Raw genomic sequence first — 26001 nt, 5'->3', positions numbered from 1 at the left:
ATGCTGTAACGCGGCAAGAAACTGAAGAGTTACCTTTCCCATGCATACCTTCGGTGCGTTTCCCCGCCATGCCCAATGCATACACATTTCACTTGGAAATTGTGTCCAACAGTATATCGCGAGGCTCTCGGCCTTGCAGCGAGCTTGCCTCTAAGCCAGGTCTCTTACTTATCAAACATCCTAAGTGCCTCTGAGTTTGCTGAATTGATAAAAGTCACATACTCAAGCCTATAAAAAGCATCAGGACAGGAAACGAAGGCTTGACTGCCCGAGCCTGTTTTTCATAAGTTATGGGTGGCCAGGTGCCAAAGGCCTAAGCTTATTGGACGCCAACGATGGATAGAAATTGACGGGTATGCTTGACAGTCGCGAGCCTCAACACTGCGGTGGTGTTTGCATGGCACGGCTCTCAAGGACTCTCGTGAGCGGCTTGAGGACGCGCACGAGTATTTGAAGCTGGGTTTGTGCTGGTGCAGGGCGCCGCGCCTGAAATGACGACGGCGTTGCCCTCAGTCCACCGCGGAGGGTCTGAACTCCGCCTGGGCACGCCCTCTGCGCACAGCTTGCCACCGCAGCCAGGTGAGCGCGGGCCAGCTGGCAAGGGAGCACCGGTTTCAGATGCGGAGCGAGGCCTAGCAACTGTGGAACGCAGGAGGGCATATAAGGAGTAGCAGCCGCAACTTGGGGAGGGCTGGCGGCGGGTTGGCGAAGTCAGTCAGCACTGCAGCCCCGTCGTGTGTCACCGCTGCGCGGTGTTTCGCGGCAGCTCTCCTTGGCGGTACGGCATGGCGCCCTGGCGCACAATGACAGGCATGGTGGGGCCATCAAATCGTGGCACAATGTGTGTCTCAGTGCTGACCCTGCACGCGATGACGCGCCGCCCCCGCTCAGGCCCGCCCATCACCGTCAACAGCAGCTGGACTGCGCGCTTCGCAGAGGAGGGTGCGTGCACGACCGCACGTGCACGACTGCGCATGCACACGTGGATGGGCGCATGCACTTCCGCTGTGTGGCTTGGTGCTCGGGGAAGGGCTGACAGTGTTACTGACATTGCCATGACACCTACCGTTCCAACGTGCGGCACTCTCTCGTGACATCCCCAAAGCAGGCGCGTGCGATGCCGGGCTTGGTGGCGGCGCGGGCGGCGGCGGCGGCGGCCTGGTCGGCGCGGGTCCCAGCAGCTACCCCTCCATGGCGTCGCTGTCGCTGGGGGCCACCGGCGGCAGCCTGGCCAGCAGCCTGGGGCAGGCGGCGCAGCAGCTGCCCACCACACCTGAGGGGTGAGCGGGGCGAGCGCGCGCGGGAGCAGCCAGCTGTGCCCTGCCGTTTGGGGTGCTGCTGCCGAGGGCGCTGCGCAGAGGCGCGTCTAATGCACATGGGCTGCGTACACATGGCGATGTCTGGAGGGAACAGGAGGATTGAACGGACACACGGCTCGCAAGGGCACCTCCTCACCCTTGTCCTCCCCTGCGTTGCCATGCCCATACCAGGTTGCATCGATACCTGAAGAACCGTGTCCAGGCTGCGGCGCCGCCGGTTAGCAACCCGCTGGGCTTGTCGGCAGCCAACGCGCCCTACCCCTTCTTCTACTCGCCGCCACCGGCTCCGCTTTCGTCTGCCGCACCCTACGCGGTCATTACCGTGACCTCGCCGCCGCGCTCACCGGACCGGCTGGGCCGGCCAGAAGCCGGCGGCGGCGGTGGAGACGGCGGCGGCGACCCCATTCCGGAGCGGTCGGGCACTTCATCCGCGTTGGGGTTCTCGCCCGGCAGCACGGGGCGCATGATTGGCCATGACGCATTCGTGAGGTGGGCAGAGCGGGCTGGTGCTCGGGGTAGCCGGAGGGTGTCCGTGTGGGGCTGCGGTTGCGTGTTTGCAATAGCGGGCTGAGAGGGCGCCAGAAGCCTGCGGCCCTTGGGTTCCCACGGTATCACAAAGTATCCAAGGCACGATACCAAAACACCTTCCACTGCGCCTGCATCCGCCCACGCAGCCGGCCCGCCACCTCCAGCCAGTACGAGCGCATGCGGCTGTTCACCGGCACCAGCCAGGGACTGCGGCCGCCCCGGCAGCCCCACGCAGCAGCAGCAGCAGCAGCAGCAGTAGCAGCTGGCAGCAACAACAGCAGCGCGCCGCTGTCGATGTCGCTGCCGGCCACCCCGAGCCACTCGGCCGGGCGGGGCGGCGCCGGCGCCGGTGGCGGCGGCGGCTTGAACGGCAACGCCTCCTGGTGGGGATCGGGCTCGGCGTTTGGCTCGGCGTTTGCGTCGCTGCCCTCTCCCTCGGGGCCGCCACAGATGCAGAGTCCGGACGTGTTCGCCGCATCCCTCACCTCCCTAGCGGCAGCGAACGCCATGGCAGCACCAGGGGCGCCCGCAGCGGCGGCGGCACCCGCCGTGGACCAGCCCGCACCCGGCGTTGGCTCGGGGCCGCCAGCGGCGCCGGTGGGGCGCGAGCGCGCCATTTCGCCGCGCCCGCATAACGCGCACCCGGCGGGCCCGGCTGCTGCTGCCGTGGCGCTGCTGGCGACGGGGCAGCACACCGCGCGCCACGCGCACTCCTCAGCGCAGGGCTACCGACTGGAGCGCCTGGTGGCCCTGGATGTGGAGCAAGCCATTTCGGCGGCCCCCTCACCCAAGGCCGTGGCCACCCTGACCCCGGGGTCACTCGACGGCATGGGGCACCCGGTGCTCATCGGCGCCGACGGCACGCGCATCCACCGCCGCATCAACCAACACCTGCCCGGCGCCACCGCCAGCCGCATGCAGGCGCGCGGCGACTGGTCGTTCCTGGAGGCGGCGGCGGCGGAGGCGGCGGAGCTGGAGGGGGAGGAGGCGGACGACGGCAGCCAAGACCTGGGGGAAGGCGAGGGGGGCTTCGCGGCCCGGCCACACACGTCGCCCATGCTGCCGCGCATGGGGCAGCGGCTGTGCACAGCCGGCGGGCCGCCGGGCACCGCGCGCGGGGGCACCAGGTTGCGAGCCGGTGGCGGCGGCGGCGGCGGGCCCGGGGGCGCAGGCGCCGCGCAGGGCGGTGGCGGCGGCGGCGGCGGCAAGCTGGCGCGGTCCTGGTCCTCGCCCATGCGCAACCGCCGCGCCGGCGGCGGCGACGGCGGCGCCGCCACGGCCGCTGGCGGCGGCATGGTTGCTGAGGCTAGCCGCGCCGGCCGCGTCAGTCAGAAGGGCAACGGGCTGGTGGCGGAGGCCAGCGCCGCCGGCCGCGGCGTCGCCGACGGCAGCGGCGGCGGCGGCGGCGCCGCCGGCTCCATGCGTGGCACGTCCAGCGGCACGGCACCGCCGCCGCTGGCACCGTTGGGCGCGGATGCGGCGCCGGTGGGTGTGAGCGGCGCGGAGCTGACGTCGCCGCGGACGACGGGCGGCCTGCTGGCGCTGATCAACCCGGTGGGGGAGGGGCCGCTGGCGGCGCCCAAGTGGCTGGGCATGTACATCCCCAAGGTGCGCGCGCGGGGGGGGGGCATGAGGGGGCTTCGGGGGAGGCGGGGGGCGGGGTATGCGGCTCAGGAGGAGAAAGGTGTGTGCGTGTGCGTGAGTGCGGGGGACTATGCTTATCATATGTCAGGCGCGTTACGCATGCATGGCAGTGCGCATTCCTACTGGTTGTTTTCTGGAATGCCACATCTGTGCCAACCTTTCTTACTACCACCGTCCCTGACGTTGCCGTCACCCCGCTCTGCCCCTTCCCTGCCCCCGCCCCTCACAGGAGGACCCGCTGGGCCTGTGGACAGGCAAGCGCATGAGCAAGACGGAGGTGGTGATTGAGAAGCGGCTGTTCGCCATGCGCCACAACCCCGCCATGCGCATGGAGCTGGAGGGCCGCGCCACGGACGCGCTCAAGGAGCGGGCGGCGGCGCAGGCCGAGGTGGCGGCGGTCAGCAGGGCGAGGGAGGAGGAGGCGGCGGCGCGCAAGGCGCAGCTGGTGGGTGCGGGTGGGCTGGGGAGGTGCGGTGGTGGTGGGGTGGGGAGGGGACGAACCAACCAAACTGGGTGGGCTGAGGGCCCTAGCTGCCTAGCTGTGGATTCGTTCGCTCGTTCAGGAGGCAGCCGTGGGCGGGACCCGGGCCTGGCGGGTGCCGTGGCTCTTGACCACTGAGCGCGCCGTGCCCCGTGTCCCATCCCGTTGCAGAAAGCGGAGGTGGATGCGCGGCGGCGCGGGCTCACTCGCAGCCGCAGCCGCAGCCCGGGCCCCGGCGGTCGCGGCCTGACGCGTGAGGCCAAGGCGGCGCTGGAGCGGCAGCTGCTGATGGAGGCGGCCAGCGAGCCGCGCGGGCCGCTCAGTCGGGACGAGGCGGCGGCGGTGGTGCAGGCCACATGGCGGGTGAGGCGTGAAGGGGGTGGAGGGGGGTGCTTTTGCCGGCCCAAACTACACCAGACGAAGCCAAACTAGGGGGGTGGGGGGCTAGGGATAGGGGCGCGGGCAGGGCTGTAGCAGGCGTCCGTGCATGTGTGGATGTTGCCCGTGTGTCAAGGGAAACGGAACCCCCGGTCGAAGGCTGTGAGCGCCTCCAAGCTGACCGCTGCCCCACCTCCCACCGCTGCCCCACCTCCCACCGCTGCCCCACCTCCCACCGCTGCCCCACCTCCCACCACTGCCCCATCTCCCACCGCTGCCCCGCCTCCCACCACTGCCCCACCTCCCACCCACCTCGCGCACGCAGATGTACGTGCAGCGCCGCGCGTTCCTGCGGTTCCGCGCCACCGTGATCAAGATCCAGCGCGTCATGCGGCTGCGCTACTGCGTGGTGCGCGTGCGGCGCCGCCACCGCGCCGCCGCGCAGCTGCTGCTTGACTTCCTGCTGGCCACGGGCGGCACGCGGCAGGCGGCGGCCATGGACCTGAGGGAGATCCACTCCAACTGTGAGGCAACTGGGGGGGCGGGGGAGGGGATTTACATGCATGTGTCCCCCCGGGGTCAGGGAGTTCCATTCATGTGTCCCCCCCCTTCGGGGAGAGGATAGGGGAGATTGGGGAGGCATGGGGGGTTGCAGGGATGTTTGGAAAAGTGGTACAGGATGCACTGTGGGTGGGGGGCGCTGCGGGGTAATGAGTTGGAAGGGCGATTGCGGAGGGGAGGGGAGAAATGGAGGATTGCGGGACGTTGGGTTTAGTGTGTGCAGGCGTTTTGGGGGAGCGGCAGTGGGAGCGGCTGAGTAGATGGGGGGGAGGGGTTGATGGCGTGGGATGAGGGCAGGCGTGCAGGTTGGAAGGGTTTCGGGGAGACGGCCGCACCATTGCTTTTTCGCGGCGCCCAGCCAGTTACTCCTCGCACTGCCTTAGACTCGCGCCAAATGCTGAAACTGATTCCGCGCCGAATGCCACACCCTCTGTAGACATCCGTCGCAAGTTGCTTGAGAAGAAGGGCGACCTGCGTCACAACACGCGGGTGGCGGTGCTCGTGCGCGAGTGGGACACAGTGGAGGGACGCATCCTGGCGCTGGGGACCCGGGGAGCGCGAGCAGCCGCCGGCAACCTCCGGGTCGCGGCCACCGCCGCCGTCGCCGCCACCGGCTTCGCCGCCGCCGCAGGCGGCGGCGCCTCCGGCGCCGGGACGGCGCGGAGCACTGCCGGCGGCGGCGGAGGGGGAGGCGGAGGCGGCAGCGGTCCTAACACGGGTGTGGGTGCTGATGCCAAGGAGTTGTTGGCGGCTGTTGCGGGTGACGCCAAGGGCGCGGCGCACGGCACCCGGCTGCTGGGCAAGGCGCTGGAGGCACGGAAGAAGGGCGTCATGCTGGTGGCGGAGGGTGAGGCGGGGAGGGGGTGGGGGAGGGCAGGGGAGGGCAGGGGACAGGGAGGGCAGGGGACAGGGAGGGCAGGGGACAGGGAGGGCAGGGGACAGGGAGGGCAGGGGACAGGGAGGGCAGGGGACAGGGACAGGGAGGGCAGGGGACAGGGCACAGGGGGCAGGGGACAGGGAGCAGGGGACAGACGAGGGCTTGCCTATACGGAGGCAGTACAGTACTGCCTTCTCCAAACACGCTCTCCAGCCCTCAACGCCATCCATCACCTTCCTCCCACCCACCTGCCACCGCCCCCTCTCTCCCCGCAGGCAATGATGCGGACCTGAACAAGCAGCTCACAGTGGACCACGCGCTGGCGCACGTGGCCGCCACGGACCGGGTCATACAGGTGAGCGGGTGGGAGCGAGGGGCCGAGGGAGCGGGTGGGAGCGAGGGAGCGGGTGAGCAAGGGAGCAGCTTGTCAGCGGTTGTGCTGCAGCTGAGGCGCGACGTCACAGCACGTGGGCCCCGTCTGGCATCCCGCTGCCACTGGCTGCACACATGTCGAGCCGCCCACCCACCTGGCCATCTGTCCTGCCGCCCCTTCACTCCCCGCCTGCAGGGGAACCGCGAGCCTGTGCCGGGCGAGGTGAAGGCTGCAGTGGCGGCCTGCTACCTGGAGCACAAGGCGGCAGCCTACACCGCATTAAACGGCGTCATCTGGCTGGTGAGGGTGGGAGGGGGAGCGGGGTGAGTAGAAGTGGGTGAGAGGGATAAGGGCCGGGGCAGTGAAGCACTGGCGAGTGCGCACTGTGGAGTGGCTCGGTCGACGGGTCCCTCACCTGCCTAAGCGCCGTGCCGCCGCGACCTCCGTGCTCAATCCCTTGACCCCTGGCCTCCCACACACACTCCCCCACACACTCCCGCTCTCCCCCACAGCGGCGTGCGCGCTGGTACTCGTTCTACAAGCAGCAGCAGCAGCTGGCCATGGCGCGCAGTGTGGTGGCCACGGGCAGCGCCTTCCAGGCCATGGACGAGTTGGCGCTGGTGAGGGCGGGAGGAGGAGGGGAGGAGGGGAGGAGGGAAGGAAAGGGGGGAGAAGGAGGAGGGAAGGAAAGGGAGATGGTGAGGGTTGAGAGGAAAGATGGCGGAGAGTAGGGAAGGAGTGGAGCAGGGGATGGGGAGTTGATATGCCCGAGCCAACGTACAGGTCCGGGGGGCCAGAGAGAGAGGCGATGCCAGGTTGGGCGTTGTAGGGCGAGGGTCATGTCACCTCGTGTGTGCTCAGCAGGGTGCACGTCAGCATACAACCTCTGCCCCCCCACCCCCACCTAGACTGGATCCACCATCATCGCCGCCACCCCGCCACCCCTCCGCCCCGCCCCCCACCGCAGGAGGCCACGGTCAAGGCCATTGGGCCGCTGCCCACGCTGCCTCGCATGCGGGTCACGGCCACCCTGCGCGAGCTGCGAGCCCTGATGCAGGCGGGCGTGCAGGAGGCGGCCCTGTTCACAGCGTACATGGTCAAGGGTGGAATTCACGAGCTGGAGAAGAAGCTGCACGTAAGAGTGTGGGGGGCGGGGGAGCGGGGCAGGTGGGGTGGAGGAGCAAGGGGAAGCAAGGGGCAGGGACACGGAAGGACTTTGCGGGACGGCAGAGGCAGCCCCCCGCACAGCCTCGCACTTCCAGCCCTGTCCTGTCCGGCACAGCGGGCCGTGCATGCCTGTCACTGGTTCCTCCTCTCCTCACTCCTCTCCTCTCCGCCCCTGTCCCTGCGCCTCTCGCACCTTCTCTCCTCCCTCACAGTCCGAGCTGCTGATGCGCTCCTCCTTCGGCCGCTTCCTCAGCCAGTCCAACAACGACTCCCCGCGGGAGTCCTCCAGCGGCCTGGCAGCAGCGCCCAGCCCCAGCGGCGGCTTCGGCCCCGGCGGCGGCTTCGGCCCTCGCCCACGCGTCTCCATCAACGGCCTCAGCGGCCCGCCCGCGCTCATGGGCTCCCCCGGCCTGGGCGGCAGCGGCGGCGGCAGCGGACCCGCCACTGGGCCGTCATCGCCGCGCGGCCGCCGCACCAGTGTGGCCGGCAACGGCCGGGTCAGCATGATGGGAATGGCTGGCGAACCCGGCGGCGGTGATCGTGGCAGTGGTGGCGGCGCCAACCCGCTCCGCGCGTCCATGCCTACGCTGCCCTCGGCCGCGTCCGGGGCGCTGGGTGGCGGTGGCGGGGACGCGCCGCGGCCGGCGGCGGCGTCGGCTCTGGCGAGCGGCCGCAGCAGGAAGAGCATGTTGGGCGGGCTGTCGCGAGTGCGCATCGACCCGTTGGTCGGCGGCAACTCGGCCGTTGACCTGGATACCATATCAGAGGTGAGCGTGCGGCCTTGAGTTGAGGGGTGGTTGGTTATGTGCGTGGCTGCGCCTGCCTTTACTCTTCGATGTGCAACCCGCATGGATGCTCCGTGGCCCTGCAGCAACAAAACACACGCGCACGCACGTACGTACACGGACACACACCGCCCTCCTGTTTCCTCCCCCCCCCACCAGGCTGGCTCGAATACGTCAGGTATGACCGGCATGACCAACGTCTCCACCGCCGCCGTGGCCTCCGCCTCCGCGTCCGCCTCGCGCGCCCGCTTCCTCGCCAGCCAGCCTAGCCAAAAGGCCGGCGTGGCTCAACTCAAGGAGCGCTGGTGGCGCGACGCAGTTGTGCGACTGGACGCAACGCTGAAGAAGCGCTACAAGCTGAATGCGGTGAGCCTGGTGGCAGCGCTGGAGGACCGCGCGGCGCCCAACACGGAGCTGTTTGCGGCGCGTCTGGCGGAGGTAAACGCCAATCCGGAGAAGGCGGAGGCGCTCCTGGCGGCACTGCCAGGCGCGGCGGTGTGAGGAACGGGTTGAGGCGGTTATTACGGAAAGGAAGGAATGGAAGGGTTGCGGCACCGTGTTTGCGTGTAGCGGTTGTAGGTAGGTGTGGTGGTGGTGGTGGTGGTGGTGGTGGTGGTGGTGGTGGTGGTGGTGGTGGTGGTTGCCTTGGGGCCTGTACGGGTGGTGGCTCGTGGGCCGGTGTTGTGCTGTGGTGTGAGTCAGCTCGGGCTCATTTGGGACGAGTGGTGCAGTGGGGACGAGGGATCAGGTGCGTGTTGGTGTGTGAGGGGGCGGGTGCCCCGCTGATGCATCAGCTGATGACAACCGCTGGCGGATGTGTGCAGCGCAACAGCTATGATTGTGCCGGGGGCGCTGGGACGACGCACGGTGTGATACAGGACTGGTGGGAGAGGCCAAGGGAGGATGGCTGCATGGAACTGGCTGGTGGGGGTCGCAATTTGGCATTGGCAGGACTGCAGTGTGTTTTGAGGCATTACACAGACGCAGGTTTGGGCTGTCGCATGATGCATTTAGCTTTGGAGCAACAGACGCTGTTGAGCAATTTGAACGCACGCTTGGCCGTTGTGGCTCGCAAGTATATGACCCACGACCAGTTTCGCGGTGTTGCTAGCAATGTCTTGCTGATGGCCGCTGAATTGCTTATGCCAGTAGGCAAACGGTTAGCGCGCGTTGACAAATGAAGTGTAGTGGCGTGTGCGTGAGTTTGAACGCTCCCGCGGCTGACCCATGACCAATAAGTGACGAATGGCCTGGCGAAGTGAAACGAGGACAAAGCAGGCAACAGCAGAGGCTTCAGGCAGGCAGGACGGAGCTCTTAAGAACTTGGGAGGGGTAGATGGCGGTGGTGTTCAGAAGAGGGCGCTTCCCTGGGCAGTGGACATACATGAAAGAGATGGGATATTCATAATATGCCAGGGGTGCTTCTTCTTTTTTGGGTGCGTGCAGACCGTGTTGGCGGTGGACCGGATTCCGCACTTCTTGCCCAGGCCGTGACGTTCACGGCCGGGTCCCCATCCCGCATCACGCTTAAAACAATTTGGCGGAGATACCAGCCCTTTCCGAAGGTAGAAAGTTAAAACGTGCAAGCCTTAAACAAATAAGGGGGTGTTGCCGGTGAGAGCCTCGCCCAGCCGGACTTGTCCGCTATGTTGCAGTCGCTCCGCCGGCCGACTGCCGCTGTCGGTGCATCACGCGCGCCATGCAGCTGCTGCCGCGTGTGCGCCCACAGAGCTACGGCGGGGCCTGCTGGCATGCCGCCTGCTTGCCGGGTCCCGGCGGCCGTGGGCCTATCGGCTGCCCGCCACCTCACGACGACCTCGCAGTCCGGAACTGCTGCGGGCCGCAAATCCGGCAGCAGCAGCAGCAGCAGCAGCACCTCGGGGTGGGGTGGGCTGCGGCGGCGGCCGCTCGCGGTGGCAGCTGCTGCAGCCGATGGCGCATCCGCAGCAGGAGCACGAAGGACCTTGTTCGGCACCTCAGCAGCGGCAGGACCAGCAGCAGCAGCGGCAGCGGCAGCGGCAGCGGCAGGAGGCGCCAACACCGCGGCCCCTGATGTAGCTCCCCTGCTGGGGGCTGCCAGGGACTTGTGGCCGCAGCTGCGAGACCAGCCGGACTGGATGGCGGAGGCGGCGCTACTGCTGCTCCTCAGTCCCGGCGAAGGCAAGGTTGGAGCCGTGCCGTGCAGCATGCCTGTTGACTCCCTGGCACGCTGCCTGCGGAACATCAATGCCGGGGCGTCTGCTGGCACAACTATGGTCGGCCTGCTCACGACTGCCGCCCCGCAAGTGTTCGTTCGTGATGAGGCGGGCAAAGCTGTCACACTCCAGCTGCCTAAAAAGAGCGCCGGTAAGGCCAAGGCGCTAGCAGAGAGGTATGCCACCGCAGACCGTGCGCGGTGGCTTTTGCGCTGCTCTGAGGGCGCGGGGCGTAAGGTCACCTGGCGGCAACTGCGCGATGCCGCTCGAAGTGAACTGGGGGGCATGAAGGAGGATACCGTAGATACAATGCTGGCGTGCGTGCTGGCGATGTATCTCTGGACCCGCCCCGAGCGGACGTGTGAAGCGGCAGTCCTGCTGCAGGGCCTCAAAGGCATGGGCCTCTACTGGTGGTACGGGCTGCCGCGTACCGCACCCACTTGGGCCGCCCTGAAGGAGTGGCTGCAGCAGCAGGATTACGCCCGTCGCGCCTTCGCCATGGTCCTAGAGGGCACCTCCCTGCGGGTGAAGCTGCACAGCGTTGTAATGAATGCCCCGCCAACAGCTTCCGCCGCCGCCGGCAATCACAGCGGTAGCAGTGGTGGTTCCAGCATCGACGACATCGACGCCGGTGGCAGCAGCACCAGCAGCACTACTCCCGCTGCGCCGCCACTGCCAGCGCCACCACCGCCAACGCCAGCTCCCCCCAGCGCACAGCTGCTCTTCCTGCAGCAGTGGCAGCGGGTGCCTCACCGCCTGTGGCACGGGATCTCCACTGATGACCACTACCGTAACTACATGGAGACCGCCATCGAACCTCTCGCGCGCGCCATCTCGCGCTTGGAGACGGCGGAAATGGCGAACCTGGCGGCACCACTTCGGCCCTACGCGGGGGACCCGTTCGAGCGCTCGCTTTTGGAGCTGCTGCCGGAGAGGTGGGCGCGGCTTGGCTCCCTAGCTAGACTGGGTGCATGAAAGCAGAAACACGGGCATGCACGGGTTGCGTTAACAACTTTACATGATTGGCCGCAGCAATCCTCAACGCTGTCGAGCGTTCACTGTGTCCACTCAATGCCATGCTCGCTGCCACCCAATGCACCATGATGTCCGCAGCCTGCATCCGCACCTGCAGCCCTATGCTGCCGGCCAGACGGCCATGTCCGACACCGTACCAGCAGCAGATGCAGTTGTAGCGGCAGCACCGGCAGCTGTGGCAAGTGGTGGCGTGGAGGCGGCCGGCGTTGCCCCGCCCCTGCTGGTGGAGGTGCATCTAGACGAAGGCCGCTACCCCAGCCTAAAGGTCAGCAGCGCCTACGGCGGCGGCAGTAGCTCCGATGGCCGCAGCAGCAGTGGCAGTCGCAGCAGTAGTAGTGGCGGTGCTGGGCCACACGGCAATGTGAGCCACACACAGCGGCACCGCAACAGCTCCATCCGCGTGCTGCACGGGTGTCAGGTGCGCGCGTGCATGGGCTATCTAGCGTTCAATACGGGATCAAACAATACTCTTTGATGTTCCTATGCATGGCGGACTTCGTCGTGTCTGTCTGTCTGCGTCGCACCTACCAACATACCACCTTCACGCACAGGCCTCCGTGACCGAGGCGGTCGCAAAGCTGGAGCTGGTCACGGGCAGGCAGGAGCCCACCCTGCGGCGGAGCCGCACCCAATCAGCCGCAGCCGCAGCCACCTCAACCCCTGCTGCCAGCAGCACCTCCCTCGAATACTGCGGCACCTCCAGTAGTGGCGGCAGCGGCGTGTACGGCAGCACCATTGACGACGGCGCCGCCGCCGCCGCCGGCGCGCCGCCGCCACCAGCCGCAGCCACTTACTCTCTGTTCCAGCCTCCTCCGCTGTTCGGCACTGACAACCGCTGCTGCGTGCCGGGCAGCCTGCACCGCATCAGCGCCATGCGGGACACGGCCGGCCGCATCTACGGCCTCACCTACCGCGTGGGCCGCCACACGCACGGCGACGCATTGCTGCTGGCAGACCTGCTCGCGCACCTGGCCACCGGGGAGCACCGCGTGGTGGCGGCGGCGGCGTCAGCAGCTGCTGGCCGAGTTGGTGGTGGAGGTGGTGGAGGCGGTGGAGGAGGAGGCGGTGTGGCGGCGGAGGCTGCTGCTGCCCCCTTTGCTGCACTGCAGCCGCTGGAGGCCGCCGGGTGCGTGAGCTAGCAGGGCGGTTGCAGGTACAGCTCGTGATGAGGTGCTAACTCATGGGGTCTGGTTGCGATGGGTCTGATTGGGGCGGGACGTGTGAGTGTCCCCACGCACGTGAGCGCGTACATTACGCACGAATACGGTATTATTTGCCGCCGGTCGTGTTCCCTCCACTTGCCGTACCTGTCACACACGCACAGGTCGCTGCTGCTGGTGGGTCGGCCCGGCAGCGGCAAGACCACAGTGCTCCGCGACATTGCGCGCCTGCTGGCAGATGACCTGGACAGGCGGGTGGTGGTGGTGGACACAAGCAACGAGATCGCAGGTGGGCGGGTGGGCGCAGGTGGGCGGCGGGCGGCGGCGCCAACCAGCCCCTTACCCCTGTCCCACCGCAACCAAGGGCGGATCTGGGAAGCAGTATAGGCAAGGTTCCATTCCGATCCTATCATGGTTAAGCAACTGCTTGAGCAACAGCGAGACCTTGAGCGGGACCGGCGGTAATTTACGTGATATGCGGGCTTGTATTTGCATCGTGCGTGCCATGCAGGCGACGACCCCACGCCGCACCCCTGCATCGGCAGCGCCCGGCGCATGATGGTGCCGCGGCGCGAGCTGCTGTGGCGGGTGATGCTGGAGGCGGTGCAGAACCACGGGCCCGAGGTGCTGGTGGTGGACGAGATCAGCTCGGAGGAGGTGCGTGGGTTGATGGGAGGGTGGATGGGGCTGTGGATGTGAGCCGGGGCACGCACGTCCGGACGGTGCTCAGTAGGATGCATTGGATGGATTGCCTTGAATGCATTGGTTCCTCAGACAATGCCCGCCACGGAGTGATCGAGAAGCATAGACACACGTGCTGCTGTCCCCACGTGTCGCACGCACTTGCTGCTTGCAGGAGGTGTTGGCCGCCCAGAGCATCGCCCAGCGCGGTGTGATGCTGGTGGCGACCACCCACGGCCCCAGCCTCAAGGCGCTGCTCCGCAACCACACCCTCAACCCGCTGCTGGGCGGCATTGAGGTGAGCGTGTGTGCGCAAGCACATGAGGGAATGGGCCGACACACGTGTATGTCATGGTACTGGCGGCCTTTGGCTTCGCCTCCTCTGGTAGGCAATACCGCTGTAGGTTGCTGGAGGCCACCTGCACATGCGCATGCGGCGCAGGTTGTCACTATCGGTGACGTTGCGGCGCGCGAGAGCAACAGCGGAAATAAGACGCGGCTGGAGCGCAAGGACATGCCCACCTTCGCGGCGGTGGTGGAGGTCAAGCCGGGCGGCAGGTGCGTGCGTGGGGAAACTGCTTGGCGCTGAAAAGGGGGAGAGCTTGAGCAATGAACTCGGGCACACATACCGATGGCTGTTAGTGATTTGGCACACCTCATTGGCCACCTGGACATGCTGTGAGCTCACTTGCACGTTCCTTGTGTGGTGATATGTCTGAATGTATATGTCTGCATGTTTGCATGCTATGATGTGTCCGCACGTCGTCACCTGCTGGTCGTCCAGGCTGCTGGTCCACCCCGACACGGCCGAGAGTGTGGACCTGCTACTGCCCACCCTGACCGCCTCCACCACCGGTGGCATCGGCAGTAGCAGCAGCAGCAGCCGGCTGCTGCGGGCCGCCGGCGGCGCCATGGACCACGGGCCTCCGCTGGCGCCCACACGCGCGCTGTCCTCCGCGGACGCTGCGGCAGCCGCCGGGCGGCCTGAGGCAGTGCGCGCCGCGCACCTGGCCGGCCTCGCAGCAGCTGATGCGGGTGCTGGCGGCCGTGGCGGGGCCACCGGCGCTGCTGGTGGAGCGGGCAGCGGCAGTAGCGGCAGTAGCAGTGCGCTGCTGGCCAGCCTTGTTGCGGCTGCCAAGGCAGGTCCCCACACGCAGCTGCGCTACTTTGACAGGCACGACCGGATCTGGGTTGAGTTCGGCACCGCTGAGGCGGCATTGCGGGCGGGGGTGCGGCTCAACTAGGTAGGCAGGTCCAGTGTTGAGCCTATCAGGGCATGGCACAGCTACACCTTTGCCGTGTGTCGAGGCAGTATGACGTGCGGATGCTCAGAATGCGCGCGGTACATCTTCAGCACCTACTGGGAACGGCGGCAGGCTGCTCACCACAATGCCGCAACAACTTTGGACGGCTTGCTTGGCGAGCGCGGCTGGGTTAGCGCGCGGTCATTGGCATGGATCGATGGCGCTGTCGGGAGAATCATGATGCACTCTTGCGTGCTGCGAGCGAGGAGGCGTGGAGCGGCCTAGAAGGCCGCCAACAGTAGCCGCAACGGAGTATGAGCCAGTGTGAGCCTTGTGTGGCCCATGGATTGCAGCGATGGGGAACACCATGCAACAGGCCATGCACGCCTGGTTTGTCGATTACCGTCGACACACAAATCCCCCACCTACCGCGCGCAAACGCCTAACGGCCCAAGTTGCGCCCAAGCATGCGCCAGCCCACCCTCCAGTGTCAGTGGCCGCGTCACAATGGCTCACACCCATCCCATCCTTACTGAGTGCCTCGCATAGCTCAATCGCTACGCCCCGAAACAGAACCGAATGCTATTGTCACCAGGGGTGATTGCCACCACTGATGTTGCTGTTTGTTGCGTAGCACTAAGATATCATAACCTGCCGTCCAAGTTCCCAATGTAGATGAGATGCTATGCGCATCCCGCTCCGCCAGCCCACACCGCCTTCTTGAGCATCGCGAACACCTTTCGGCGCCACACAACGTATAGCAACGAGCCTCACAGCAACACGCGAACTGTACCTCTCGAGCAAAGCCAGTGTCAACCGCACCACACCACCATTCAACACTCCAGCGGCGGCGCATCCCAGCACTGTACAGCGCGTGCCCCCTGGCACGCACGCGTCGGTTACTGAATCCGAGTCAATCATCATGTGAAATCATAGCATCCTTAGTTGGTGTTGCAGGTGGTCACGCGCACACAAAGCTGATCCTGGCGCAAGCGCTGCTTCTGCGTTGTCATGGTGCGGCAACCCTCCCCCGGTCGTAAATGCACAGCCGGACACACGTCGGTGTTGGTGCTCACGCCAGGCAACACGCACCCCCGTCCACAACGCGCGCTTCTCCTCGACCACACGTTCTTTCGCTTCATGCATGCTGGCAATTGGCTTGCATGTGATAGACAGGCATGCACGACCCAACCCACACGCTTGGTGACCAATGCATGCATGCAGGGGTCCGAGCCGCCATGCGCATTTCCGCCGCGTCTGCTGTATCAGGTTACACCAACAACAGCAATTACCCCGAAGCGTGCCGCTCTCCCTCCTCTCGCGTATCGCCACCGCCTGTCAGCCGCCATGCCGCTATGCCGCTACGGTAAGCAGCTCTGCTGCCGCTGCGCAAGCAGCTCTGCCGCTATTGCACACTACCGTTCTAGGATTTATCAAGGATATCGGCCCCATAGTTTCGCTGTTCAGCGGCTCTATGCTGATGACATTCTCAGCGGGCATGTTCGTGCACCAGCATCTGACTGCCTCCACTTGTCCGAACAGAGTCAGATGCTGGTGCACGAACATGCCCGCTGAGAATGTCATCAGCATAGAGCCGCTGAACAGCGAAACTATGGATGCGGATTACAATGGGGCCGATATCCTTGATAAATCCTAGAACGGTAGTGTGGGAATCAGACATCAGCCAGAGCCCCACCATTTGCATCACCGCCGCACGTCCAGGCGCAGGAGCACCTCAAATTCATGTCCGCACACAAAGCACCACCAGCAGCAAGTTCTGTGTGCAAAATGGTCTTGTTACCCGCAGAGACCCCTGCACGCGTGGGGAGGGGTGGTGTTAAATCTCACATCCAGCTAGCAATTCTCAAGTGCCAAGTTTCAATGCAACCTATATTCCAACTTCCTTGCATCAGCACCACCGGATGCAACCCACATTTATGTGCAGTGCTACTGCCCGCCTGTCTGCAACATGCAGTGTCCACAACGTGTGTCGAACAGCCCTCCAGATCAAAGCTTGCTTGAATGGACAGTCCCTTGCTTGGCCCCCACATGTCAATTTTCAGAGCCCCTGTGCCTGCGAAAAAGTACCATACTGGCGCAAACCGCGAGCGCCACGTATTACTAATTGCTATTCCCTATTGTCACCGTAGCCCCTCGGAACTGAAAGTGTGCGCCATATGAGCTCTTTGTCCCTTCAGCTGCATTGCCATTACGAATGCCACACAAAATTATTGATACTGTTGTGCCGTGCAGAACCGGCATATGCCATCCACCTGCTCGCAAGCCAACCATCCATCCCTCAACTTGCCCTGGCGGTCGCAAGCAGCTGGGCAGCGACCAGGGCGAAGCGATGCATCAATTGGCTGGCTAGAACATGACAATTTGACGATTACTACAAGTAGGCAGACGCTGGGGCTTAACGCCAAGTCGTACAAGTCAACATTCACTAGCCAGGGGGGATCCTCCAGGGCTTGACACACGCAGCCAGACTGCTTCTCGACTGCTTGCTGTCTCCATCATCCAATGTGAGCACCACGGCGCCTCACCTGCAACGTTGAAGGCGGCAAGGGCGGCAAGGGCGGGGTCTGTTCACCAGTGGCAGCAGCGGCAGCGGCAGCGGCGGCAGCAGCAGCAGCAGCAGCAGCAGCAGCAGCAGCAGCAGCAGCAGCAGCAGCAGCAGCAGCAGCAGCAGCAGCAGCAGCAGCAGCAGCAGCAGCAGCAGCAGCAGCAGCAGCAGCAGCAGCAGCAGCAGCAGCAGCAGCAGCAGCAGCAGCAGCAGCGGCAGCAGCAGCAGCAGCAGCAGCAGCAGCAGCAGCAGCAGCAGCAGCAGCAGCGGCAGCAGTGGCAGCTCACGTATCGCAACCTCCTGGCCCGAACGCCCCATCATATCATACGCCCGCAGACTCCTCCTTGGCGCCAAAGAATCTGACGCCAGCAGCCGCAGCAGCTCCCCCGCACATGCAGCCAGCAGGACTCACTTGTTCTTGCTGTGCTCATTCAACACCGTGCCCAGCCGCGCTCGCCATGCGTCATAGTCCGCGTGAACCATCACGTCGACAAAGCGGCGCTCCATCTGCGCCTCCAGCTTGGCCATCTGCACCTCCACCTTGGCGCGCTCCACCTCCTGCTGCGCATCCGCCTTGACGCGTTCTACTTGTTCCGCTTGAGCGGAAGCGGTCAGATGCTGGTGCACGAACATGCCCGCTGAGAACGCCATCAGCATAGAGCCGCTGAACAGCGAAACTATGGGGCCGTTATCCATTACAAATCCTAGAACGGTAGTGTGGGGGCCCTGCGGAGCGTAACAGCAAGACAAAGGCGCAACGCTAACGGCTAAGCGTGAGAATTAGCAAAAACGTAGCTTGCGCGATAACTGAGAGACACAGCTAATGTGAACTTCGGGTTATCTGCAAAAGACCTACGGTAGCGTTGGATCCTTGCACGGCGACCTTGCGCAGCGACCCGTCAATCCCGCATTCCCGCGAGGCGACCTTACCCAACCGACGGCCCGTCGACCGTCTTTACTTGACGAGGCTTTTAGGTCCGGATGCCCCCGCGCTGCCGCCTAGGGACGGGGGCAGGAACCGTGAACGCATTGGGGAGGGGGATCCGATCTTTCGTTCGCGGGGGGGCAAGCCCCCCTGCGCCCCCCTGTCGACCCCCCCCCTGGCGCGCTGCGCGTAGCGGGGGCACCAGGACCGTTGTGTTGCCCCCCCCCTTGCGGCCCTGCGGGGAGGAGCTTTCCCACATGACAGGGGGGAGAATCCCCCTGTCGCCCCCCCTGGTCGCTCTGCGCTCTGGTGCGGAAGTAGTGGTGGAGACGTGGAGTGGTGCAGCACGGCTCACACACACTTGCTGCTTGCAGGAGGTGTTGGCTGCCCAGAGCATCGCCCAGCGCGGTGTGATGCTGGTGGCGACCACCCACGGCCCCAGCCTCAAGGCGCTGCTTCGCAACCACACCCTCAACCCGCTGCTGGGCGGCATCGAGATGCGTAAAGGGCCGACGCACGTGTGTGTCATGGCAGTGGTCTTTGGCTTCGCCTCCCCTTGTAGGCAATATTGCAGTAGGTTGGTGCACATGCGCATGCGGCGCAGGTGGTCACTATCGGAGATGTTGCGGCGCGCGAGAGCAACAGCGGCAGTAAGACGCGGCTGGAGCGCAAGGACATGCCCACCTTCGCGGCGATGGTGGAGGTCAAGCCGGGAGGCAGGTGCGTGGGGCGACTGCTTGGCGCGGAAAAGGGGGAGAGCTTGAGCAATGAACTCGGGCACACATACCGATGGCTTTTAGTGATTGGGCACACCTCATTGGCCACCTGGACATGCTGTGAGCTCACTTGCACGTTCCTTGTGTGGTGATGTGTCTAAATGTGTCTGCTATGTTTGCCTGCTATGATGTGTCCGCACGTCGTCACCTGCTGGTCGTCCAGGCTGCTGGTCCACCCCGACACGGCCGAGAGTGTGGACCTGCTACTGCCCACCCTGACCGCCTCCACCACCGGTGGCATCGGCAGTAGCAGCAGCAGCAGGCTGCTGCGGGCCGCCGGCGGCGCCATAGACCAGGGGCCTCCGCTGGCGCCCACACGCGCGCTGTCCTCCGCGGACGCTGCGGCAGCCGCCGGGCGGCCTGAGGCAGTGCGCGCCGCGCACCTGGCCGGCCTCGCAGCAGCTGATGCGGGTGCTGGCGGCCGTGGCGGGCCCAGCGGCGCTGATGGTGGAGCGGGCAGCGGCAGTAGCAGCAGTAGCAGCGAGCTGCTGGCCAGCCTTGTTGCGGCTGCCAAGGCAGGTCCCCACACGCAGGGAACGGCGGCAGGCTGTTCACCACAATGCCGCAACAACTTTGGACGGCTTGCTTGGCGAGCGCGGCTGGGTTAGCGCGCGGTCATTGGCATGGATCGATGGCGCTGTCGGGAGAATCATGATGCACTCTTGCGTGCTGCGAGCGAGGAGGCGTGGAGCGGCCTAGAAGGCCGCCAACAGTAGCCGCAACGGAGTATGAGCCAGTGTGAGCCTTGTGTGGCCCATGGATTGCAGCGATGGGGAACACCATGCAACAGGCCATGCACGCCTGGTTTGTCGATTACCGTCGACACACAAATCCCCCACCTACCGCGCGCAAATGCCTAACGGCCCAAGTTGCGCCCAAGCATGCGCCAGCCCACCCTCCAGTGTCAGTGGCCGCGTCACAATGGCTCACACCCATCCCATCCATACTGAGTGCCTCACATAGCTCAATCGCTACGCCCCGAAACAGAACCGAATGCTATTGTCACCAGGGGTGATTGTCACCACTGATGTTGCTGTTTGTTGCGTAGCACTAAGATATCATAACCTGCCGTCCAAGTTCCCAATGTAGATGAGATGCTATGCGCATCCCGCTCCGCCACTCCACACCGCCTTCTTGAGCATCGCGAACACCTTTCGGCGCCACACAACGTATAGCAACGAGCCTCACAGCAACACGCGAACTGTATCTCTCGAGCAAAGCCAGTGTCAACCGCACCACACCACCATTCAACACTCCAGCGGCGCATCCCAGCACTGTACAGCGCGTGCCCCCTGGCACGCACGCGTCGGTTACTGAATTCGAGTCAATCTTGTGTAATCATAGCATCCTTAGTTGGTGTTGCAGGTGGTCACGCGCACACAAAGCTGATCCTGGCGCTGTCATGTTACGGCAACCCTCCCCCGTTCGCAAGTAAATGCACAGCCGGACACACGTCGGTGTTGGTGCTCACGCCGGGCAACACGCACCCCCGTCCACAACGCGCGCTTCTCCTCGACCACACGTTCTTTCGCTTCATGCATGCTGGCAATTGGCTTGCATGTGATAGACAGGCATGCACGACCCAACCCACACGCTTGGTGACCAATGCATGCAGGGGTCTGAGCCGCCATGCGCATTTCCGCCGCGTCTGCGGCATCAGGTTACACCAACAACAGCAATTACCCCGAAGCGTGCCGCTCTCCCTCCTCTCGCGTATCGCCACCACCTGTTGTCACTCCCAGCCGCCATGCCGCCATGTCGCTACGGTAAGCAGCTCTGTTGCCGCTGCGCAAGCAGCTCTGCCGCTGTTGCGCTTCGCCACGTCGCCAGCCACCTCCGAAGCCGCTGCCATTGCGCTGCTGCTACCTCCGCCCACGCGGCGGTGGCAAAGGGTCCGCCAAAAGGTCAGCTGCACGCAATGAAAAGCAACACAATTACTGAGATCGCCTGGACATAAGCACGACACCCAAGCACCGCAATCACAACCCCGAACAGCCTGATCCAATCGGGCTCAGCAGCAGCGGGCACTCACCAGGAATCTTGCCATTGGGCAGGAGCCCATTGGGCCCGATGATGGAGTTCTTACGCAGCTGGTTGAGCTCGTCAGTCGTCTCCTGCTCCGTCTCCTGCGAGCGCAAACGCCGCAGCGGCAGCACCCAAATGCTTGCTACAAAACCGCCACATGCTAAGCAGGCCAGAACGCACCACGCAAGCTGTTGTAGCAGTAGCACATGACAGACCGCCGGCGCCGCGGCCCCATCGCGGCCTCTCCACGGGGCCCCCGCGGCCCCTCCTCCCAAACCCCTGCCGTACCGTTCCCCCATCCACCGACCCCCCAGAGGCTCACCAGCAGTCGTGCCTTGGCCCGCGCTACGGCGCTCTCCGCCACGCTCATGTGCGGCTGCACGCCCACCGGCCGGTTCAGGGGCGACCTGCGAGCAAACGAGTGCACGTGCGCGTGTGCAAACGTCGCAAACAAACGCGACACAAAAGCGAAAGCTCGGACATCCGGGGATACAAACAATTAGCATGCACGGCCTGCCTGTGCCACAGCCACTGCCACTGCCGAACCTACCGCTGCATATGGGGCTGCGGCGAGAGCTTGGAGTGCGTGCGGCCGTTGCTGCCGCCGTACGAGTTGCTGTCGCCGTCGTCTCCGCCTCCCCCGCCCCCACTGTCCTCCGGACCCAGGTGTCGGTCCATGACGGTGCGCTTGATGCGCGTGTCCATCTTGCGCAGAGCCGCAGCGCGAATGCGGGCAGCCTGCGGCAGAAGAGTGACACAAAGCTGGGCCTTAAGGATTTCATCCAGGGCGTTGTGGCTTGCAGCATGCACAGCAGTGCCACCTGGCATGGCGCCATGGTAATCATGATAAAACAGTGCCCCAACCCATCCAGCGCCGCCCTCCAACGCCGCGTTTGCTTCATCCCATTGCCCCCATCTTTGCCCACGCTTCCCCACCACCCCCATCCTCCCTATCCCCCCCGCGCGTCCTCATAGCCGCCATCACTCACGTCGTTCTGCTGCGCCGCCAGCGCCTCCGTGATCGCCGCCACGTCCGCCTGCGACAGCTGCCCCTTGCCCGCGCCGCCCGGCAGCCCTGGCAGTGCGCCTCGCCCGTCGCCGCTCACATCACTCAACTGCCGGACCCGCGGCAGCGCCCCGCTGATGCTGGGCAGCTTCAGGTCGTTGGTGGTGCTGCCGGGGGCAGTGGCGTGTGCCGACACACTAGGCGGCCGTACGGCCTCGCCATCCTCTGTGTTGTTGCCGGCCGTGTCGGCGCCGCCGCCCGGCCCCTTGCTGCCCGAGTAGCTTCCTCGCATGGCCCGAGACCGCATGTCCTTGGCGCTGTGGCTCTGCCCCTGCCCGTGGCTGCCGCGCCCCTGCCCATGGCTGGCGCTGCCGCTGACCCCCACCGACACGCCGCCGCCGAACTGGTGCTGCCGCTCCGCACCCGAGCCCGAGTGCGAGACGCCGCCCAAGCCGCCGCTGCCGCTGTTGCCGCCGCCGCCGCCACTCACGCCGCCGCTGATGCTGCCGCCGCCCTCCTCGCCGGCGTTCCAGGACCGATTCAGACCCCGCACATTGTTGATGACCACCTCCATGGGATTGGCCTGCGGCGGCGCCAGCGCCCGCATGCGGAAGGCCTCGCCCTGGTCCGACCGCCGCACTGAGCCGCCGCCCGCTACCGGCGGCTGCGGCGCCAGCTGCTGCTGCTGCAGCCCGCCGCGCTCGCCGCCTGCTCCTGCCGCGCCAAGCGCCGCGCCCGTGCCGGGCCCGCCCATGACTGAGGAGCGGCTGTTGCCGCTGCCGCCGCCGCTGGCCACGGAGCCGAGGCTGTGCTGAAGCAGCAGCATGGAGGCACGGCGCTCGCCCGGCCGGGTGGCGGCGGGGGCGCGCTCCGCTGGGCCCTGGCCGGCCAGTGCGGCCGCCAGCTGCGCCAGGTTGGCGGAGGGCAGCCCGTCGCCAGGGCCGTGGTGGTGGGAGTGGGAGTGGTGCGCGCTGCTGCGGCTGTAGCCGCTGGAGTGGACCTGCGGAGAAGACAGCTGCGCTGACGGCGGCGCCTGCTGTCCCTGTTGTTGCGGCTGGCCTTGCGATTGCTGCATTTTCATGGCCTCCCGGATGATGGACGGCTGCCGCTCCAGTCCGCGCATGCCCGCCAGCGCGGCGCCGCTGCCCAGTGCGGACGAGGCGTCCATGGCTTGAGGTACGGACGCCCGTGATCGCGGCGCCGCCGCCGCCGCCTGGCCGCTGGGGTCCCCGCCGCCCAGCTCCTGACGCGCGCGCTGCGGCATCTGTCGGAGAGTTGGTTTGAGCGGAAGCGTGCGGTGTGATGAGCGGGGATTCACGCCCGGTAAGCAGGGTAACGGTAATGGCATCCCCCACCACTCCCCAACCCCTCCTCCTCCCCATCCTTCTCCTCCTCCTTCTTCCCTGCCTCCTCTCCCGCCCCCTTGCCTGCCCCTCTGGAGCGCCCCTCACCATGATCATGGCGGCCTGGCCCAAGTGTATGTTGTTCATGTTGGCAACCATCTCGCTCATGGTCATGGAGCGCCGCCGCTCACGACCCTTGCCGCGTGGCGCCGGCACGTCGTCCCCATACCCCTCCCCCCGCTGCTGCTGCTGCTGCTGCTGGTACGACGCCGGTGGCTGTGACGGCGGCGTGGGCGTGAAGTTGGCTGTGAGGTCGGAGTCCATGGTGTTCTTCTTCAGGACGGCATTCAGGCCGTGCGGCGCGGCATTCAGCAGCCGGTTGAGATTGACCTGGGAGCCCTGCCGCCGCGCGACGCTGAGCTCGGCAGCGTCATCGCTGCTGTCGGTGCGCGGCGGCGGCGGCGGCGCCTTGGCCGCTGGCACGGGCGGCGGTGCTGCGGCCTCCGGCTCTGGCGCCTTGCGGCGGAACAATAATCCCAGCACCATCCTGCCGCGCGCTCAGCGCTCGCTCTGGCGCCCCGGCTGGCGACTGCTGGTGCGCTGACAGAGCCCACCCTGTATGATAGTCAGTGGCTGCGTTCCCCGGGACGTGTGCCCGGCTGCAGGTGGATCTGCCGCAGCCCGACGCTGAAGTAACCCCTGCCGGCTCAGCCTGAACCCGACCCCTTTCGCTGCGAAGAATCGCTGCCTGCGGGCACAAGGTCGCTGTCACGACAGCTGCAGTTTCTAAACCATGTCAAGGTAGCTGCCGAAGGCTAGCCCCCAAACAAAAGTCGTCGACGGAAATTATCCATGGCCCACTTCCCGCGCCCGTAAGCACGTTGAGGATTTTTATTACAATTGTAAACAAGACGCTACACGGAGTACAAGTCCGGCCACATTTGTCGCCGCGTGCCACGGAGAGCACCCATTTCCCACCTTGCTGCGAGCCGCTGCTCTCCAGTCCCAATCCAATTGCCACACACAAGCTTTGCTACGCTGCGCTCAGTTGTAATCTCGCGTATGCGGTCGCGGCCCGCCTGGAGATTCGAGCATTGTGACTATTTAGACGCTATATTCTTGTTATCTTAAGCTATAGTGTGAATACAGCAGGTATGTCTAAGAAAGCGGGCGAATTCGTGCAGGGCCAGTTTCCAAAACAGAGGGCATGTTCCGTAAGCTTGTTAGATGGCTTGAAATAATTAATGCACTGTCAACTTTAGCAGCCTTGGCCCACAAGTGACGCTCAGGGTGATGCATTCAATCGTTGCTCGATTGCTAGGTTTTCTGTTGTTCATGGCTTTGGCGCCTTGAGCTGATTCTTGATAAGCGCGTACTCATAGCAAACCACATTTGGACAAATTTGGCACTCTGCAACTGCAAGTCCAGCGCTCTTCGCGGCACACTGCCATCTCCGATTACTCGCTGCGCGATTAGCATTTCAGGTAGCTAGGGAGCCAGCTGCGCAAGAATGCATCCAGCGCTTATACCGGAGAAGCACCCAATGTGCGGAAAGGTGCGCGAGCCCAGCGCGCGATGGATGTGGACTAGGACTCGGAAGCAGGGCCCGAGTCGGTTCTAGTGCAGCGCTGTTTGTTGGACCAGTGGAAGGAGTCTCTCACGTTGATCCCGCCTGTTGACACGGGCTGGAGGGGCTGCATCTAGCTGTTTCGCGTGGTGGCCGCGGTACCGTTCCGGGGTATGCCACGCCGACGCCGTCAGAAGCACGCAGGGTGGACAGCTGCCCGCACTGAGCTGGTTTGCCTCGAGCCACTTAAACGCGGCTAGTGCTCAGACGCATGACCATGACCAAACAGCTCGGGGGCATAGCGACCTCTCTGGGGCTGCACCACCACCGCAACCATAAGAGATTGGTCCCGTGGTCCGCCTTCCGCCTCTTGCCTTGACATCCTTCATGTTTCCCTCTTCCCCTTCCTTCTCTTCAGTACATGGAGGCGCTTGTACAATGCCGCAAAGAGCATCCTTACCGGAAATTCTTTGGTGTATGCTCAGAGATTACGTGGGACCTGTCGGTATGCCTCAAGGAGGAGAAGAAGGTGACGCGCGAGCCCCGGCAAAAGCGCTACCACGAAAAGTGGGCGGCAAAGCGGGAGGCCGATAAGGAGCGGATGTCTCAGCTTCGCGCGGAGCAGGGGGGAGAGCAAGTTACATCTGAGGCGGCTGGCGACTCGGGGTTAGGGAGGGCAAATGAGTAGACGGGTGCACAGGCGAATGGCAAGAGCTGCGGCACAGCTGGCGCAGCGCTTACGCTTGGTTAAATGGTGGACGTGTGGTCACGAGCTGGCTTGCGGCCAGTGGGCATAGGCATAGGTAGAAGCCGGTAGACTGTAGTGGTGACTGGAGGCCGCCGAAGAAGCGCTGAACATGACTCAAAGGATAGTGTTGGCAAACCAAGGGATGTCGGCAATGATAATCGGCACTCACGTGACAGCAAGCACCGGCCACAGAACGTATGAAGCAGGGGCCCAGTGGCGCACCAGATGCCTGCGGCAACAGGGCCGTTACGTGTGGCGCATAGGTGCCAGTGGGTATACCACTGTATCACGGCATGGGCGTATGGCTCAGTCATGCCTGGCTTGCATGGATGCAGCCAGGGCGCGAGGATGAGGTGTTGTGCAGATGTCAAAGTCCTTCGCCAAAATCAGTGGGCTCCGACCGCGACTTACGGACTTGCAATGATAAGTGTAATGGCGAGTTGCTTTTTGTTGCAAGTAATCCGCCGTGTGTGGCGGTGCGGTACGGGCCCTGACGTCCGGCTCTCGGCTGATACTCACTTGTCCCATCCCAGGGGGGACGTGCTGGGGCGTGCCAAACCCCACGCGCATCCACATCCCCCACGACCCCGAGCAACGCCTTGACGTCAACCATGCCG

At 65.1% G+C, this 26001-nt stretch overlaps 6 protein-coding genes across 6 annotated transcripts; 4 read left to right on the top strand and 2 right to left on the bottom strand.

The window, feature by feature from the left end:
• The first annotated feature begins 118 nt into the window (after window positions 1–118).
• Window positions 119–9644, top strand: CHLRE_16g683147v5 (uncharacterized protein). The gene is made up of 16 exons (XM_043071484.1): window positions 119–353; window positions 477–579; window positions 892–942; window positions 1109–1280; window positions 1491–1808; window positions 1994–3455; window positions 3721–3936; window positions 4144–4335; window positions 4676–4874; window positions 5348–5758; window positions 6064–6143; window positions 6357–6461; window positions 6674–6781; window positions 7129–7296; window positions 7541–8095; window positions 8273–9644. The coding sequence occupies exons 2-16, from the start codon at window positions 492–494 to the stop codon at window positions 8612–8614; spliced, it is 4467 nt and encodes a 1488-aa protein (XP_042916261.1). The 5' UTR covers window positions 119–353; window positions 477–491; the 3' UTR covers window positions 8615–9644.
• A 74-nt stretch (window positions 9645–9718) lies between these two features.
• On the top strand, window positions 9719–14724 carry CHLRE_16g683035v5 (uncharacterized protein). The gene is made up of 8 exons (XM_043071481.1): window positions 9719–11243; window positions 11422–11761; window positions 11895–12469; window positions 12668–12792; window positions 13015–13160; window positions 13360–13482; window positions 13627–13742; window positions 13969–14724. The coding sequence occupies exons 1-8, from the start codon at window positions 9865–9867 to the stop codon at window positions 14426–14428; spliced, it is 3264 nt and encodes a 1087-aa protein (XP_042916260.1). The 5' UTR covers window positions 9719–9864; the 3' UTR covers window positions 14429–14724.
• Window positions 14725–14736: 12 nt separating this feature from the next.
• Window positions 14737–17778, bottom strand: CHLRE_16g682923v5 (uncharacterized protein). Its single transcript, XM_043071478.1, has 2 exons — window positions 17407–17778; window positions 14737–16974 (listed from the first exon to the last, which is right to left on the bottom strand). Exons 1-2 carry the CDS (start codon window positions 17688–17690, stop codon window positions 16971–16973), a joined length of 288 nt encoding a protein of 95 aa, XP_042916259.1. The 5' UTR covers window positions 17691–17778; the 3' UTR covers window positions 14737–16970.
• A 100-nt stretch (window positions 17779–17878) lies between these two features.
• CHLRE_16g682811v5 (uncharacterized protein) lies at window positions 17879–19424 on the top strand. Its single transcript, XM_043071475.1, has 4 exons — window positions 17879–18005; window positions 18294–18437; window positions 18524–18639; window positions 18859–19424. The coding sequence occupies exons 1-4, from the start codon at window positions 17976–17978 to the stop codon at window positions 19301–19303; spliced, it is 735 nt and encodes a 244-aa protein (XP_042916258.1). The 5' UTR covers window positions 17879–17975; the 3' UTR covers window positions 19304–19424.
• A 2-nt stretch (window positions 19425–19426) lies between these two features.
• Window positions 19427–24288, bottom strand: CHLRE_16g682699v5 (uncharacterized protein). The gene is made up of 7 exons (XM_043071472.1): window positions 24048–24288; window positions 23178–23817; window positions 21710–22990; window positions 21271–21458; window positions 21043–21127; window positions 20728–20821; window positions 19427–20604 (listed from the first exon to the last, which is right to left on the bottom strand). The coding sequence occupies exons 2-7, from the start codon at window positions 23613–23615 to the stop codon at window positions 20558–20560; spliced, it is 2133 nt and encodes a 710-aa protein (XP_042916257.1). The 5' UTR covers window positions 23616–23817; window positions 24048–24288; the 3' UTR covers window positions 19427–20557.
• Window positions 24289–24388: 100 nt separating this feature from the next.
• Window positions 24389–25990, top strand: CHLRE_16g682587v5 (uncharacterized protein). Its single transcript, XM_001698822.2, has 2 exons — window positions 24389–24624; window positions 25055–25990. Exons 1-2 carry the CDS (start codon window positions 24580–24582, stop codon window positions 25322–25324), a joined length of 315 nt encoding a protein of 104 aa, XP_001698874.1. The 5' UTR covers window positions 24389–24579; the 3' UTR covers window positions 25325–25990.
• Window positions 25991–26001: the final 11 nt, after the last annotated feature.

This window comes from Chlamydomonas reinhardtii, chromosome 16 (assembly GCF_000002595.2).
Source record: "Chlamydomonas reinhardtii strain CC-503 cw92 mt+ chromosome 16, whole genome shotgun sequence".
NCBI classification, from domain to species: domain Eukaryota; kingdom Viridiplantae; phylum Chlorophyta; class Chlorophyceae; order Chlamydomonadales; family Chlamydomonadaceae; genus Chlamydomonas; species Chlamydomonas reinhardtii.
Note: the sequence above shows the minus strand (reverse complement) of the source record. Positions and strands in the feature narration are given on the sequence as shown.

Bases quoted from the DNA above. Each gene is read 5' to 3' on its own strand.
- CHLRE_16g683147v5 (XM_043071484.1), top strand. From the start codon at position 492: ATGACGACGGCGTTGCCCTCAGTCCACCGCGGAGGGTCTGAACTCCGC. The intron at 4,336-4,675 runs GTGAGGCGTGAA...TCGCGCACGCAG, and splicing joins TGGTGCAGGCCACATGGCGG to ATGTACGTGCAGCGCCGCGC. The intron at 6,782-7,128 runs GTGAGGGCGGGA...CCCCCACCGCAG, and splicing joins CCATGGACGAGTTGGCGCTG to GAGGCCACGGTCAAGGCCAT.
- CHLRE_16g683035v5 (XM_043071481.1), top strand. From the start codon at position 9,865: ATGCCGCCTGCTTGCCGGGTCCCGGCGGCCGTGGGCCTATCGGCTGCC. The intron at 13,483-13,626 runs GTGAGCGTGTGT...CATGCGGCGCAG, and splicing joins CGCTGCTGGGCGGCATTGAG to GTTGTCACTATCGGTGACGT. The intron at 13,743-13,968 runs GTGCGTGCGTGG...CTGGTCGTCCAG, and splicing joins GAGGTCAAGCCGGGCGGCAG to GCTGCTGGTCCACCCCGACA.
- CHLRE_16g682923v5 (XM_043071478.1), bottom strand. From the start codon at position 17,690: ATGGATAACGGCCCCATAGTTTCGCTGTTCAGCGGCTCTATGCTGATG.
- CHLRE_16g682811v5 (XM_043071475.1), top strand. From the start codon at position 17,976: ATGCCCCCGCGCTGCCGCCTAGGGACGGGG. The intron at 18,438-18,523 runs GTGTGTGTCATG...CATGCGGCGCAG, and splicing joins TGCGTAAAGGGCCGACGCAC to GTGGTCACTATCGGAGATGT. The intron at 18,640-18,858 runs GTGCGTGGGGCG...CTGGTCGTCCAG, and splicing joins GAGGTCAAGCCGGGAGGCAG to GCTGCTGGTCCACCCCGACA.
- CHLRE_16g682699v5 (XM_043071472.1), bottom strand. From the start codon at position 23,615: ATGGTGCTGGGATTATTGTTCCGCCGCAAGGCGCCAGAGCCGGAGGCC. The intron at 22,991-23,177 runs GTGAGGGGCGCT...ACTCTCCGACAG, and splicing joins GCCAGGCCGCCATGATCATG to ATGCCGCAGCGCGCGCGTCA. The intron at 21,459-21,709 runs GTGAGTGATGGC...CTTCTGCCGCAG, and splicing joins TGGCGGCGCAGCAGAACGAC to GCTGCCCGCATTCGCGCTGC.
- CHLRE_16g682587v5 (XM_001698822.2), top strand. From the start codon at position 24,580: ATGCATCCAGCGCTTATACCGGAGAAGCACCCAATGTGCGGAAAG. The intron at 24,625-25,054 runs GTGCGCGAGCCC...CCTTCTCTTCAG, and splicing joins AGCACCCAATGTGCGGAAAG to TACATGGAGGCGCTTGTACA.